General features: G+C 47.2%; 1 protein-coding gene across 5 annotated transcripts in view; it reads left to right on the top strand.

Annotated features, from left to right (window-relative positions):
• Positions 1-14,217, top strand: part of LOC146182538 (latrophilin Cirl-like) — a 454,778-nt gene extending 440,561 nt beyond the window's left edge. For 4 of the 5 annotated variants that reach the window (XM_084577657.1, XM_084577655.1, XM_084577656.1 and 1 more), the window contains 12 exons: positions 278-469; positions 3,185-3,368; positions 4,252-4,395; positions 4,523-4,761; positions 4,980-5,141; positions 5,239-5,342; positions 5,917-6,307; positions 6,840-6,943; positions 7,743-7,911; positions 8,956-9,087; positions 11,424-11,490; positions 11,826-14,217. In XM_084577657.1, the coding sequence (XP_084433783.1) occupies positions 278-469; positions 3,185-3,368; positions 4,252-4,395; positions 4,523-4,761; positions 4,980-5,141; positions 5,239-5,342; positions 5,917-6,307; positions 6,840-6,943; positions 7,743-7,911; positions 8,956-9,087; positions 11,424-11,490; positions 11,826-12,802 (2,865 nt within the window). In that variant the 3' untranslated portion in view covers positions 12,803-14,217. Of the gene's footprint in view, positions 1-277; positions 470-3,184; positions 3,369-4,251; positions 4,396-4,522; positions 4,762-4,979; positions 5,142-5,238; positions 5,343-5,916; positions 6,308-6,839; positions 6,944-7,742; positions 7,912-8,955; positions 9,137-11,423; positions 11,491-11,825 lie in introns of all 5 variants that reach the window. The other variant, XM_084577659.1, reaches the window with a different exon arrangement.
• The last annotated feature ends 1,165 nt before the right edge of the window (positions 14,218-15,382 follow it).

The following is a 15,382-nucleotide window of genomic DNA, read 5'->3' on the forward strand; positions in this document are numbered from 1 at the left end:
GCCAAACCTTTTCCCAGTCCTGTGGCGTTACATCACATGGAACTGACTGGTCTCCGTGCTGTGACGTCACGCACGAAGTCATCGATGCATGTCGGGCAAAGCGTCACGTCGCGCGCGCTCTGCTAGAGAAGAAAAAGCATAACGAATAAACGATATTGCATTCACCTGCGATTTTTTTTTCTTTTTAGTGGGAATTATGCATAGGTGTTCTGTATTAAATATTTCCAGGGTGCGAGCATTGTGTAACATGTCGGGTTTCTTTGCGCGTTCGCGACAGTTGGAGAGCGGCGAGTCCATCATCAGCGTGGCCATCGACCTGTCGTTGATGACTCAGACCAAGTGGCTGTTCAGCCAGGACGTCAAGCACATCGCCGCCATTGTGCAGCAGATGCTCTCCAAGGCCGTCAGCAGCATGGAGACATTCCTGGACGCGTGGCACCGGGAACAAGTGTTCAAGGAACTGCTCGACGTGAGTGCCGCCTCTGTCATGTTTCGCGATTGCTTTCTTTTTTGGGCGCAACGCTACTACAGAATTCGCACTGCAGTAACTCTCTCCTCCTCGTTGACACAAAAACGCTTGCATAAGGCACGGATTTTTCGATACATCTTTCCATTTCCGCCCATTTCGGCGCAAACTGCGTGAACAGCTATAGGCAAGATAAATTATGAAATAAAAAAAAAAAACGCTTCTGTACCGTGGAGGCACAATTCTATGATAAAGTCGGCCGTAAATCTGAATGGTGAAGGAAACGAGGATGGTGTCCGGCTATGTTCCAGTCATTGCTTTTTGTTCTCTTGTGTTTCGCGTCGTCTGTCAGCAGATAAATCGTAGGAAAGTCGGGCAAATGCGCTGTAATCGCGATCACGCAGTCAAGTCTATCCCCAGCGAAAGCAACCCCTGGATCCGGTGAACGGTGGAGCCGATATTAAATGGCCGACAGGTCACGTGCTGACAAATCCTTCCAGGAGGTACGGCGCGAGACTGGCAGGGAGACGCGGTTGAGGTGGCAAGCATATTAGGGCGGTGCAGAGTCGTTATAGTCTTCCCCCGCTGTTGTTTCTTCCGGTCCTGGAAGGTGCGGTGGATGCGCACGTCCGAACTCATATGGGGCGCCGAGAGTCCTTATCGCGTCATCCCCGTGGTACCCCCTCACCGAGCAATCAGTGCCATCTGTATCGGATCCCGCGCCCGTGCCGCAGATGCCGCTGCCGCGATCGAGTGGCGCGACCCCCACGAAAAAAATATCCGTCCTCTCCACTGGGCTGGCGTCGACGAAATACGCTTGCTTGCCGCCAAGCCTGGGGTGCTACGTTCTGCCAATCATTTTCTTTTTTTCCTGACGAGGGGTGGGTGACCTCACGAGGATGGGGCGTCACCCTCGAACGCCGGAGAATAATGTTGGCTAGTTCGATCCTCTCTTGTTTATTTTTAATTTTGAACGTAGGCTGCGCTGTGTGTGTGCGCGCACACCTACGCCACCTTTACCTCGCGACCCGATGTAATTCGGTGCACTAGGTCGGATGCCTGATGCAGCACCTGAATCGGCCAGCACTGCTGCGTATCGGCTACGAAACAGAACTTGTCGTAACGAGACGTGCGCGACGGAGTCATTATAATGACCTTGACTAGTTGGCGGCGCATGCTTGCTAGTAGCTGCGAGTAGCGCGCTTTCTTTATGTATACATGAATGTTTGAAATCGCCTTCTTCGTCTGCAATGGGCATTCACTTAATCACCCTCTGCAATGGTCATTCGCTTCGTCTTCGTCAGCAATGGGCGTTCGCGTACTGCTCAACTTGGTGCGGAGTATAAGTCGTAATACGTGGTTAGTGGTGTACCTCCCTCTCTTGAGGCTGTAAGAGGAGCGGTGATCAGTGCGCCACGTGGCCGGTGATTAGTTCCCGCTGTTTGAGAAGTCTGTATAAAGACTGCGATGCTGTTTGTGTGCGAGGTCTCTGACGTCCCGAATTCCGCAGAGGGCGCTGTTTTTGAGGTGGAATTTCGGGCGTATTCGGACACCCCCCGCGGGACAAATCCGCTGCACGGATCTAGCGAAGCGTAGCGCTGGCGCGCGTGCTGCTACAGGCTTCGATCCTGGGGAGCTTTTTACGCACGATCCATTTACGAGGGACAGCGACGCGTAAGCGGGTATATATGCCCGCTAAAGCTGCAATACGACGGTGCGCCCGGGGCATACGCGACACCGTGTTGTGAGTCATGCACGCACCGGCGTCCTCCATGGTACACCGGTTCCCGCGTCGCGCGCTCGCCTCGAGCCTATTAATCACGAAGTGCGCGCCGAGCACTGGGCTAGGCACGGACGGACCGACGGTGATTGGCCCTGGCATCGGCTTTCCGGGCTTCGCTGTTTTCAGTGGTCCTTCAGCATGCGATATGTTGCTGAGTCATGGCCTTTCCTCGGTCGCGTCTTTATTAGGGGCGCCAGATCTCCCCGTGCGGCCTGGTTCCAGCTGGTGTTCCATGATCCGTACTCAGCGAGCAGGCGGGCGCGGAAAAGGGGAGCCGGAGCAGCTGGTATCCAACCGGTGCTAGTAAGGTGATGCGAGAATTGAGTAGCGTGACTCCGCCCTGGGCGTAACTGCGTCCCCCGCCCTGAGTAGTACACACGTTGTGTTATCTTCGCTGCCAGGGTACCCACCCTCCTCGCGAAAAAAAAAAAAAAAAGGGGGGTCACATAGGTGGGGACTAAAAGTTAGCACTTCTACATCAGATATGGTTCTCTCCTATGAAAAATATTTCTTTTTTGCTCCCTCACATATGCAGATATGAAGTATTTGCATATGTTTTGAATCTTTTCATTGCATAGCTTCTACAGAAGTTGGAGAGTGCTTTTAAATTTTACCATGCACCTATATCCTCAGATATCTTGCCTCTGTGGACTAGTTTCAATATGTGAGTAATGAGCACTACGTTTTGCATTTTTGCTAGCCATATTATGTGATAAACATTTTTATTGGCATTGCATACTCACATGTGGCTGCACGGATCTTTTTTGAGATTAACGACACTACCTGTGGCTTTATTTGCAGCCTTTTCTTCAGCTAAGCTTAATAAGTGCCAACATGTGGCCACCTTGTTATTGGTTACTGCTGCCTGACTGTGTCCTTCTTTGTGTGTAGTATAGTGCTTGACATGCCTGTTCCTCCTTTGTTTTCATGCACAGGCCATCTCTGAGACAGCCAGCAACCTGCTGGAGCTGAAGCAGAGGCCGGCGTGGCAGGATCTAAGCTCTGCGGACCAGAAGCAGGTGCTGACCATGCTGATGGCTGCCCTGGAAGAGAGCGCTCTGCTCCTAGCTGACTCATTCTCCAGCGAGTCATTCTTTCCCATCATAAAGTCCAACATACGTAAGTTCTTTCCCCCTTCATCCTCATCACCATCATCATCAGCCAGACTGTACCCCTTGCAGGGCAAAGGGTTCTGCCATATTACTCCAATTAACCCGATCCTGTGCTAGCTGCATCCACTTGACCCCCGAAAACTCTTAACCTCGTCCGCCCACCTGACTTTCTGTCACCCCTTGCTACACTTTCCTTACATTAGAATCCAATTTCTTACCCTTTTCGACCATTAGTTATCCTTTCAATGCACTACATGCCCTGTCTATGCCCATTTTTTTTTTTTTAATTTCCAAAAGAATGTCATTGATTCGAGTTATTTCTCTGACCCACTCTGCACACTTCCCATCTCTTAACGCTATGCCTACCGTTTTCTGTTCCATAGCTCCGTGCGTTGCCTTCAACTTATGTAGAACCCTTTTCGTTATCCTCCATGTTTCAGTCCATCATTATGTTTAATTTGGGCTAGACTCTGAAGAAGTGCAGGCTTGGGTGTGTTAATGCTGCGATACATGTTGCTCACAAATCATATTTTGCGCATGATTTGGCTTAGTGTATTAATAAGTGAAATAGATTTCTGTTAATGTACGCCCTGTACCGTTGAAATGGGAAAGTAAGTTGTGGGCCAAACAGCTGTGATAAAGCCAGTGGCTACAATAGTTGAAGGATCTTCAAAAATAAACGGTTGAGGATAATGGTAAGAAATCTCGCACTATAGAAGCAGTGCTTTGTTTGTTGCTTTGAAATGTGGACATCCTTTGGTTTCTTGGATAAATCTCTGAACATCAAACAGGTGCTTGCTCCCTTACTAGAGTTTTCGTGGTAACAAATACTATAGCATCAAATTGATTAGTCCAGCTATATACTTACCGCATTGACTTTCACTTTGCAGTGCTTTCCGTCAAGGTCATCGACTCTCGATGGACAATGAACGTCCATTTCCCCTCACTGAGTGAGACACAAAGTTTGCAGTGGTCCGGGATGCAGGACTCAGTTCTTCTACCTGTGGAGTCTATAGCACAGTTTTCAAAGCACGGTAAGGGTTCGTTTTCATAGAAAGGGCACAGCAAGACGTGATGTTCAGGTCTTAGCCTACCTGAATTTGCCTAAGTGCTGAGTTTGTTCACTCTTCAACTGTGCAAAAACAATTCTGTCAATTTCAGGCCTTGGCAAGGTTGTGTTCATCGCATACAATGGTGTTGAAGATTTCCTGCGGCCAGAGCCTATGACCAGGCAGGGGTTGGAGAGCTATGTTGGCGACGACGGATACACTGAACAACCCAACGTCATCTTCAACCCTGGCACGCACGTGGTCAACTCACGAGTTGTTGCAGCATCCGTTGGCCGACATCGCAACAGCCACCTTCCGCAGCCAATAACTGTCACTCTGAAGCACCTGCAGGTGAATCGAGCTGACACTTCACTCTTTTTCTCAATTTCTCAAGGTCACATTGTATTGTTTACTAGAGTTACCAATTTTATCTCAAAATGCCCGAATTCACTGTGAATTGAAGAGCAAGCTGACATAATATTCCATGCCTCCTGTGCAGTCAGCCTAATGTGTCATTGAAGAAACCTCTCTCTAGTATTGTGAGGTAACTTTTTTCGTGTTCTTTGCAGGAGACTAATGTCAGCAATCCTCAGTGTGTCTTCTGGAACTATGACATGCAGACGTGGTCTACAGAGGGATGCTGGGTGCATTTTTATAATCTGACGCACACAACATGCGCATGTGACCACCTCACAAACTTCGCTGTGCTCATGGAGGTGCAGCCAGTCCAGGTAAAGTAAAACATACTCTAGTGCATGCCACATTCTGCAGTAGAGAAATAAAGGATGCAGAGGTGCTAATTTGGCGTTTTTTTACACTCTTTCACAGTCGTACAGTACAAACCCCAGGACGCTCAAAGTTATCACAACAGTTGGATGCGTCCTGGCAAGTCTCTTCCTCTTGGTCACCATTGTGCTTCTTCACATATTAAGGTATGTATCAGCTGAAAAAAAGAAAACGAAAAGCGATTATACTCTCATATATATAATGTTTTCAATAACTAGCCAGTTTGAAGCATGTTTTGTTTGCATGGAGAAGCCAGCGGTGGATTTTCATTTCGACAAGGCTGTGTACTTAAGTGTTTGACGGCTACACTTTTCACCACAAACTGCGCAAGCCACGGCTACATATTTTACTCAGGAAGTATGTAATATTGTTTCCTGATGATATACATACTACAAACTTGAGGGAAACATCTTATGTGTTTGACACCATCTGGGTAATTTCTATGTTATTTCATCCCGGAGATAGTAGGCCTGTCAGTTAATAAGATGAACAGTATATGGCAAGGATGCCTACTGCGTTCATATTTTTTGAATAACACTTACTTACCTGAAGTGCCTTGCGCCACCAATGTGTCCGTCATCTCATCGTATCTGTTGTCGTGGCATACATTGCCTTTTGATGAGAAGGCCAGGTGTGATCAAGACGGTTCCTAGAAATGTGGTTCTCTGTTTCTAATGGTAGTGGATGGTTTTTCCCCCCTTTTCCCCTCCATTTGTGCAGCTTCAAAAAGAATGACCGGCTCTGGATCCACCGGAATTTAGCCCTGTGCCTGCTCATCTCCGAGTTCGTCTTCATCGGGGGCATCAGCCAAACGCATCTGCCCATCCTGTGCGGGGTCGTCGCAGGCTTGTTGCATTACTTCTTGCTGGTCGCCTTTGCTTGGATGTTCCTCGAGGGCTTCCAGATCTACACGGTGCTCATGGAGCCCATGGACGGCCACCGCTCTCGCCTGTGGTGGTTCTGCAGCCTGGCGTACATCGCGCCCGCCATCATTGTCTCCATCGCAGCCATTATCGACCCCTACAGTTTCGGCACGTCCAGCTACTGCTGGCTGGAGTCGCAGAACTACTTCATCTTCAGCTTTGTTGGACCTTGCGTGGGCGTTGTTTTTGTAAGTGTTCAGCTATATGCTGACCTTTAATATGACATGAAATACTGTAATCTAAGGACAAAATTCGAAAATTCTGAATCAGGCTTCTTTGCAAAACTCAAAATCTGTGTCCATAGTGGGCTAAATGTGCGGTTTGCTGTATTGAAATGTTGGTATTCTTCTACAGAATTATGCTTGTTTTGCCTTCTACCGTAAAATTTCGCTTGGATATCAGTAAAGTTCTTTGCGCTGTCAAAAGTTACGAGTTGAAATATGATTTCGCCTCTGAACGTGAAATATTTCATAGCTCTCTAGCAAATAGCGACACTTTTCCAGAATTTCGGTGAGAGTTCGGTTAGTGCTTGTCTTGTAGGTGCAATTAAAAATGGCAGAGTGAACGGGGCAGAGGAAACTGATAAGTTGCACATTTACCTCCAGCTGCAGCCTTGAGCACTGTGTAGCATGGATGTGCTAGCACTGTTAGGACTTTTCATAGGCAGAAGGGAATGGTAGATGACTGTTCTGATAAGTTGTCATTTGTTTTCTTTTCCAGGGCTGTGTAATTTTTCTGTGCATCTCGGCATGCGTCCTTTGTCACCAAGGGAGCACCACGACAGCGGTGAAGTGCAAGGAAGAAGCCAAGCTCAAGAGAGTGAGGTATGTCTTGTTTTATCTCTGGCCACACCAGCAGCTTGTTACACGCGCAGATTATAAAAGACGTATGTGCTGTGTACAATCTGCATCATGAGGTCTTTGAAGCAGCATTTTTGAGTTTAGTGGTAACAAAGTTACCTAACGTTTTTCGTAAGGACAACGCAGAGAGCTATGGAATGAAAAATGGTAGGTGTAATGTTAAGAGATTAACTTTGAGTTGATGACATTCTAGTGGAAATCAAGATGAAGAAATGGGCATGATCCGATGCCCGATGATCATTAAGGGTAACGAATTGGATTCCAAGGGAAGGAAAGCGTAGCAGGGACGGCATTTAAGTCGGGTGAGTAGATGAGGTTAAGAAGCTTGCAGGTGTCATGTGGATGCAGCTAGTGCAGGACCAGATTAGTTAGAGTAATATGGGAGAAGCCTTCGCCCTGCAGTGGGTATAGTCTGGCTGATGATGATGGTAAAAGTGGAGATAAATTGTTGAAGACTATAACTTGATGAACTCCTAGGCCTCGTGAGGTCGTTGAAGCATTCTATATATATATATAAAAAAAACCTTGAATAATAAATTGCATTGCCGACTTTGGCAGTACAGTGGTGGTACAATGAAGTCCTGGGCATCAAAGTGCCTTTGAAGGGTTGTAAAAAAACTTCTCGACTTTGGAGGCAACAGTGGTAGAACATTGTTGAAAGCTGTAGCTTGATGAGGTCCTGGGCATGAGCAACCCCTGTCCTGCTCCTGATGCTGTGCTGTGTATCTAAAACCTCACAGAGAACTTTTGCCTTTCGTTTCAGGAGTGACATTTGGTGGGCCGTCTTTCTCGTTGCGGTCATGTCCCTGGCCTGGGGCTCCGGCATCCTCTACGTTGTCAAGTACACGGCCACGTTTGCACATTTATTTTGCATCTTTAACACCCTTCAAGGGGCCTACGTGCTTTTCTTCTGCTGCTGGAAGAATGAAGTGGTAGGCATCTTTTTTTTTTTCTGTGCTTTTTATAGCCAATAGAAGAGAGGTTTTAGCTCAAAGAAATGAAGGATGTTGAGGAAGGCATATGTGGCTGCTTATGGCCATGCAAAACAGCAAAGGAGGTTCATTGCTCGCATCACTGGAAGCGGCTCAGTGAAAACCGCCACTACTACCGCATTATTTCCAGGTGCCCTTTTTTGTGCAGGTAGATAGCACGTTGTGATGTTTGCTGTATGGTTGCCAAGTGCACTGAATGTAGCTACGTTTAGCAGTGGCACTACTATACTATATTTCAACCCAACTTTGTCGACTCCCATCACATTCAAACAGTTGACCTGACAGAACTGCGAAGACTGCAGTATCTCTCTGTATCTACGTATCTCGTCTCTGTCACCCTGAGCTAACACTTAGCAGCATCCAGATATTACTGTGCTTTCTCTTGTAGGTATCAGTTTATGCATAGGCATATTTAGCACAGCCATTTGCTTGCACTGCATTGCAAGAAACAAAGAGAAGAGAAAGTGTTCGAAGACTTCGATGCAAAATTATGCGTACGGTCAATTTAGTTTCAAGTCATCCATTTCTTATGTGCAACACCAGAATTGCATGACCTGACTACCTTTTATAAAATAAACGAGTTGAAGCTTCTCAGCAGCATTGCCAGTGGTAATCTATATATCACTCAAAACTGCAAGGGTGACGAGAACAAGCATAGTTTAGCCTCAAACTAATCAAATTGCCAAACTGTAACGTTTGAGGCATCTATCTTCACCAAAATTGTTAGTAGGTGGGACGGCTGCGTACTGCTATTCTAGACCATTCAGAAACATTGGGGTACATGAGCTGTGTAATCTAAATAGTACTTTTTAAATATTTAGTCTTTGCCTGATCACATATAGGTCTGTGTCTTCTGCTACTTTCATTCATTGCATCTGTATTCCTCGCTATCCCGCTCTCATATTCAACCGCACTGCTGGAAGTTCACAACTAAGGAAATGAATTAAGAGCATCTTTTATTTACGCCCTCTGCTTCCCCGGCAGGTCCAAGAGGAAGTGCAGCGACTTTTGAAAAACATGCCCTGGCTGCCCGATTGCCTGCGAAGCTCTTCAGGGAATGATGAAGCGCCCCCACCACCGCACGTGCTATCCAATGGCACTGCAGCTCAGCTCAGTGTGGGTACCCCCCCCATACTACCCCCCTCTGTATCCTCTATTGCGCCAGGTATAGCACCGGCACTTTTGCACCACTTTTGTGCACTTTACGTTGTTGCTGCCTACCTCAATCCCTCGGTTGCTTTCCCCTGTGTAGCTTGCCTGCGCCGCTAGTAGCAGTAGTACGGTCTTGCTGGGCAGTTTTGTTTTGGTCCGGTGGCGGTATGCAGTTTGCCCAGGCTATCTATGTTTGTGTGTGTGCGTGTGCGTGCGTGCGTGGATTTTGCTTGGACAATTTGCCGATTCTTAGCTTGTATTAAACAGTAGTAAGATCTGACTTGCCACCACAGAAGTGCACGCTGTCTTTGTGCATGGTAATTTGTAGCCTAAGCAAGTTGCATACAAAGGACGTCTTGCAGGTTAGTTGCTGGCATTCAAAAGTACTTAAGGGGGGCTTTAACCTGATTTCAATGTAAAGGTTTAACCATAATATACCAGAGTTATGGGTTGATTTTTGCAGAATGCGACTGCGTTGAGATTGTATGAGGATAGAGCTTTCTTAAAGGGCCACTGTTTAGGGAAGGCCCTTTTAAGAAAAGGAGCCCAGTGTTTCGATCAGGTACCGGAGATAGTCTGTGCAAAATTCTACAGCGACACGCGCGCCGCAAAGCATCGAAAATACAATTCAAAGCTCCCTCATGCTCTCCTTTGAGAAGCCAGCTTCACCGCTTCCTGCGCTGGCCCGATGGGCCCCGATAATGACGTACGTACCGGGAACGACATCCATTGGTCCGTCTCGCTGACTGACGGGAGAAGGATGGGTGTCTACCGCTCGCAGCGCGCTTTTCCCTCGCCACGGCCAGACTGAATCCAGCGGCGCGCGCTCCCTCGACCGTTTTTTTTTTTTTTTTCGCGCTCGCGGAAAGCCACGCCCCACCTCCCGCCAAACGCAGAGGAGGAAGGGGAATTTGTATTGCGGAGGCTAGACGACCTCGGGCAGGAGAGTGAAAAACCTTTGCGAGGGAACGGAAGGAGAGAGGCAGGATAGAATCGTGTGATTGCGGTGGCTGTAACTGCGTTATTAGTTACTCTTTTCAAAAACATTTTGCGGCCTTGCGTTCCAAGGGCGAAGTCTCACAGTCACCGGGGAAGAAAATATTTTCGACCGGAGGGTGGACAGTGGGCCTTTAAGACACACTTAAACATGCACACACTCTCTGTCATTATGTAGTATTGTTTCTGACACATTACCCGAGGACAGCTTCACAGAATAGTTCTAATAATGTCTTAGCTTCTGTTTGCATTTTGATGCTAATATGTACTTACAGGAGAAACTGTGCTGACAAGCGAGTTATGTATTTGCAGCTAGTTAAAGACTTGCAAAGTGGAGGCCAAAATTCATTTTCAGAATGCGGTGACATAACTGCTTTTCATCGCTTCTAAATGCTCACAAAAGTATGGTACTGCAACTCTGTATGTCATCTCAGCTGATGACAGGAGGTGGTCAATGATGCTTGTATTACACTCATCTGCGTGCCAAATTCACTTAGCCTGGCTATATTGTAAGCGACTTTCATGGCCATGTTTGCTTAGCTAGCAAGCACATAACATGGAGATGTGCAGTTTGCATTTCTGTGCCATTCATTATTTCTGCAGAGCACAACCTCCCTTAAACTACGTAAATAAAACAGTACTGCGTAATAAATTAAGTTTCGTGATGATGAAAGGTTGCAAACTGCACACAAGCATTTGTTTACTTGCTCTAAATGCTTTAAATGTTTTTTGTTTTTTTTTAAGCTAGCTGCTGTATTTCTTCAATCCATAGTATTCACACTTCTTTCTTCGGGAAAACTCAACCTTGAAATAGTAAGCTTCGGACATAAAACCAACGCTACGTTACAGATATATGCACAACACGTAGGTGCGCATTAGAAATGAATGCATGCTCGGTTTGAGGGCGCTATAAAATTTGGTAATCAGGCGATTCTTGTTCTACTGTGCGGCAGTCCTCTGTCATGAAAACCAAGTTTGTCGTCCTGAGCAGCCGATGTGGTAATCTGCATACTGCCACACTTCTTGTTACTCACAATTGCTGCCATTTTATTATGTTCTGCTGGTGCTGGTGCATTCGTATAGCTTGTCATGCGAGCTGAAAGTTGCTTGAACTGTTGCTGCTGTCACGCGAGGCAGCTTAATTGAATCACTAACAGAGGACAAGGGTGCAGCTCCTTCCTTTACAAGCAATTAATACTGTTACTAATTACTAACCTTTTGTGATACTGGTGCTGTGTGTTGCCATGTTTCATGTGTCCCCCATTACTTCAATATTTTGAGGTTGCGTGGAACTTGTCTTTCAGGTTGTCCAGCAGTCATGGAACTCGCAGGACAAAAATTCTACGGTTACCCCAAAGTTCACCATACCAGGTAAGGATTTATCTGTTTCTCTATTGCGTTCGAGAGAGGGGGAGGGGGGGGGGGGGCAGACTGGAGACGGGCTTTCTGTATTCCTTAGGCAATATTAGGCAAATAGGCAAATAGATTAGGTTTACTTAAAAGGAAGCATTTTACTAGTGAAAACTGACCAGTTCTGAGGGCCAAGATCACAAAAGCTGTCCATTTAACTAGGGGCCTTAAATGAACCTTTGCAGTGTTATAAGCAGAGTTCATGTCTTGGTTATGGTTGTTAGTTATCCTTGGCACATAGAAGTTTTGGGGCCTTATAAAGTGGTTATAAAGTGCCATCTTTTTTTTTTTTCCAGGTCACCAATCTATGGACAGGGTCAGCAACAACCGCAGCCTAGCACTCGCTTCTCCCGATGCTAACGGGATGCTCGAACAAGGGCAGAACAACATCAATGCCCTGAGCCAGGTCTCCGGAGGCACACTACACCGTAGCTCGGCCAGCAACAACATCAGTGCCATCAACAGCCCCGAACAGCAGCAGCCACCCATACAGCACCACGCCAACAAACTCCAACGCACCCCAAGCCACCTCAAGAGCGGCCAAGCGGCCCAGAATGGACCCCATCACCGAACTTGGGCTCACAGCCGGAGGCCGGGACACTACTCGGATTCGTCGAGCATCTACAGTGCGTTTGCGGACCACATCTATGAGTCCATCGACGGTGATGCCTCCTCGGTCGATCGCCTGTCCGATGTTCCGCCGCCGCCCGCGCCTCCCCAGTCCGAGGCCTTTTACGGAGACCTGTCTGACATGAGCCAGCACTCCTCGTCTAGCTACGGGTATGACCAAAGGCCCCTGCTCGTCACGCCCCTGCCCGGCAAGTACCAGGCCACGCCTCTCGCCCACGTCATGCAGGGATTCGCGAGGGACTACTCTTCCTCTTCGCCGGAGATGCCTCGGTACGGCACGGATCAGCGGCACTATGGCTCGGGCCGGCGGAAGCATGACATTGGCTACAATGGACCCCCATACTCGCCCAAGCTCCTGTACGAAGCGGCGCTGGCACAGAGACTAGAAGATGCACCGACGAACTTTTCTTCAGACTCGGGCATGGTCGCTGATGGCGACGAGTGCTGGGGCACGCCGACGCTGCCGGACTTGTTGCATTGCCCTGTGGACAGTCCCGTGGTGATGGCAGTGTTGGACGGTGAAAAAGTGGTGAGCAGGATCCGCCCCGATGCGATATTGACGGTGGCGCCGTCCGATCCGAGGCTGCAGCAGCAGCAGTCTCAGCACCAACAGCAGCGGTACAACCTCAGCACGTACTGCTAACTAAAGTTGTGTGTGAATGGCTTGTGCGTGGACAGTGCGCGTTTCATTTAGAAAACTTTCTCGCTCTATAGGACTTTAAGCAATCGTGTACTTAAAGAAAGGACTGGCACTGAAGGACAGACCACGTGGTCAGTGGAACGTCCCCTTTTCGTCGTCCCGTCCACGAGACCTTTCTTGGAGGAGAGCATGTAGAAGAAGAAGCCGGTTCTATGAATCCTAAGCATCTAGTCGTCGAACACAAGTGTGGAGGGAGAAGTGCTAGTCGCTGGCAAGAGCAAAAGGGTGTCGCCTTTCATTTTTGCTCACTGCCCGTGATCAGGGGAAGAGCACGATTGTCTCTCGACTCCTTAATTTAAGAAGAAAAGACGAGAGACTGAACGGTGCTTTTTGCTATAAAGCCAGGTCGAGTCGACGGCTTTGTACATTTTTCGCTTTAAGTACAATGTAAATCTAGACATTCAGGCTTGTATTTAAACGTCCTTGTTTCATGTTGTCTCTTTTCATTTTTTTTTTCTTCTTCTGGGGACAAAATTTCAAGAAACCCAGAAGAGCAGCAGGTGTGCCTGCGGTTTTGTGACTGTCATGTAAATAAGGCCTGTGAGAGCTATTTTCGCAGTTTCGTAAGTCACCTGCTGCTATAAGCAATGCATCACCAAATCACCAACAGTGCTGTACATAGTATAAAGGAACAAAAATTGGCTGCACATACTCTATTTTCTTGCTGCCATTTTGACTTCTGCATGCCAAGCTCATAATATGTGACAAGTCCAGCTTTCCAATTACCTATGCTAGAAAAAAAAAAAAGATACAGCAGAGGCAAAAATGCAGAAGCTTGGCATAGGCAGTGTCCATGTCAGATTTTTTTTTTTTCTTCATGACTCGATGGTGTCAACCCTCATGTCTTGAATAGCACCCCATTGATACATTCCTATAAGCATCTTGGATTAAAGCACGCTAGCAATTTACTGCAGCCTATGCCTTAGAATACGGATTGAAGTCTCTATTTGATGTGAGCCTGCCGAACTGCAGCAGCTATTCTGTGATCCCAATCATTACCTAAGTTAACCAGAGAGACTGTGCATCTTGCTATGTTGATAACGGTTTTGAGCCAATCAAGACTGCGAGAGAGAAGGCTGTTATTAATTTATGATGTTCGAGGTTCTTATCTAAGACAGCTTGAAGTGTCATGGCCCGAAAGATTAGCAGTCGTTTACTGGCGGCATAGAATGCTAAATGGGTTCGAAAGGACTGTTACCTTTCTAGCACTTGTTGTACAGAAGTGTGCCAAATAAAAAATGTTTCAAATCTTGCAAAACTGTTGCGATCGTTTGTCTCTTGTGAAATGCTCAGCAGTGCTTGACCAGTTGAGGCATACCAGTGGATGAGCCCAGGTAACCATAAACAGTAAATAGCTGGCAGCTTGATGGTCTCTTAAAAACCTCTTGTTCTAGGGAGAGAGAGGGCAGGGTAGAGGGAGAGAGGGGAGGGGAAATGAGAGGAAGACAGAGAGATATGAGATAGAAGGGGAGAGAGGGAGAAAGCCTCTCTCTTTAGAGAGAGACTGTCATCACTGGCTATCATCTGTCACTAACTATCGATCACTATATACTTTATACACTGAGATATTTAGTTAACAGATACTAGATTTTAATGCAGCAAGGTTGCTTATTCCAATTTTCTATTTCGCTGCTGGATTCAAGTGCTTGAGCATGTGCACGACCGGCTTTTGCAGAAACAAGGCTTAGCTGCATTACTGTATGTGGGAGCCAACGCTTACTGAGCATCTGTCAGAGGTGTTGCAATAGTCTCTGGCACCTTGTACAATGGTCCTGCATGTCAGTTTATAAAGTGCACTAAAATTTTATAACATTATTACAAAATGATCTGGACTGCATTTCACCCCGGACAAGCAAAGAAGCTGCTCATGATTGGCAAGTGTCCTTTGCAGCAACGGAGTCTTACGGCTTCTGGAAACAAGGTAGTACAGTGATAGTTATATTAGTTATATCTGACAAAACAGCACAAATCTGGCTCAGTGGGCAATTGCAAATGCCCACTGAGCATTAATTGCCACCAAGGTAGCACCAAACATTAGAAAAATGTTATAAAATTGTTATTTAAGTTGCCTGAATGTTGCCTAACATTATGTGACATAAAAATAACATTATGTAAGATGGGGGTTGATTGAGCAGATCAGCAGGACTCGATAAGCAGGACTGGGCAGATCAGCGGCGAGCACAGCGACAGCGAACACAGTCAGGTCCAACACGCGCAGCGATCACGAAGTCACTGCCTGGAATGTTCTTCGTGCACTTCTTCCTCTTCTCAATTGCCCGCGAGACGAAGAGGAGACATCCTGGCGACGTCAGCAAGACGGCAGGGTCGGTTTAAGGCGCTGGACGTGAACAATCTCGCGTCCGCGCCGGCGTAGATCATAAGACGGCGTAAGAGAATTAACCGGAGAGGTGCGCTCCAGAACTCGGTATGGGCCATGGTATTTAGCAAGAAATTTTGAAGGCAGTCCAGGAGCGTTGGAAGGTATCCACAGCCACACAAGAGCGCCAGACGAGAAGTCCGGTG

Source organism: Amblyomma maculatum, chromosome 8 (genome assembly GCF_055883805.1).
Source record: "Amblyomma maculatum isolate TAMU_Amacu chromosome 8, ASM5588380v1, whole genome shotgun sequence".
Taxonomy (NCBI): domain Eukaryota; kingdom Metazoa; phylum Arthropoda; class Arachnida; order Ixodida; family Ixodidae; genus Amblyomma; species Amblyomma maculatum.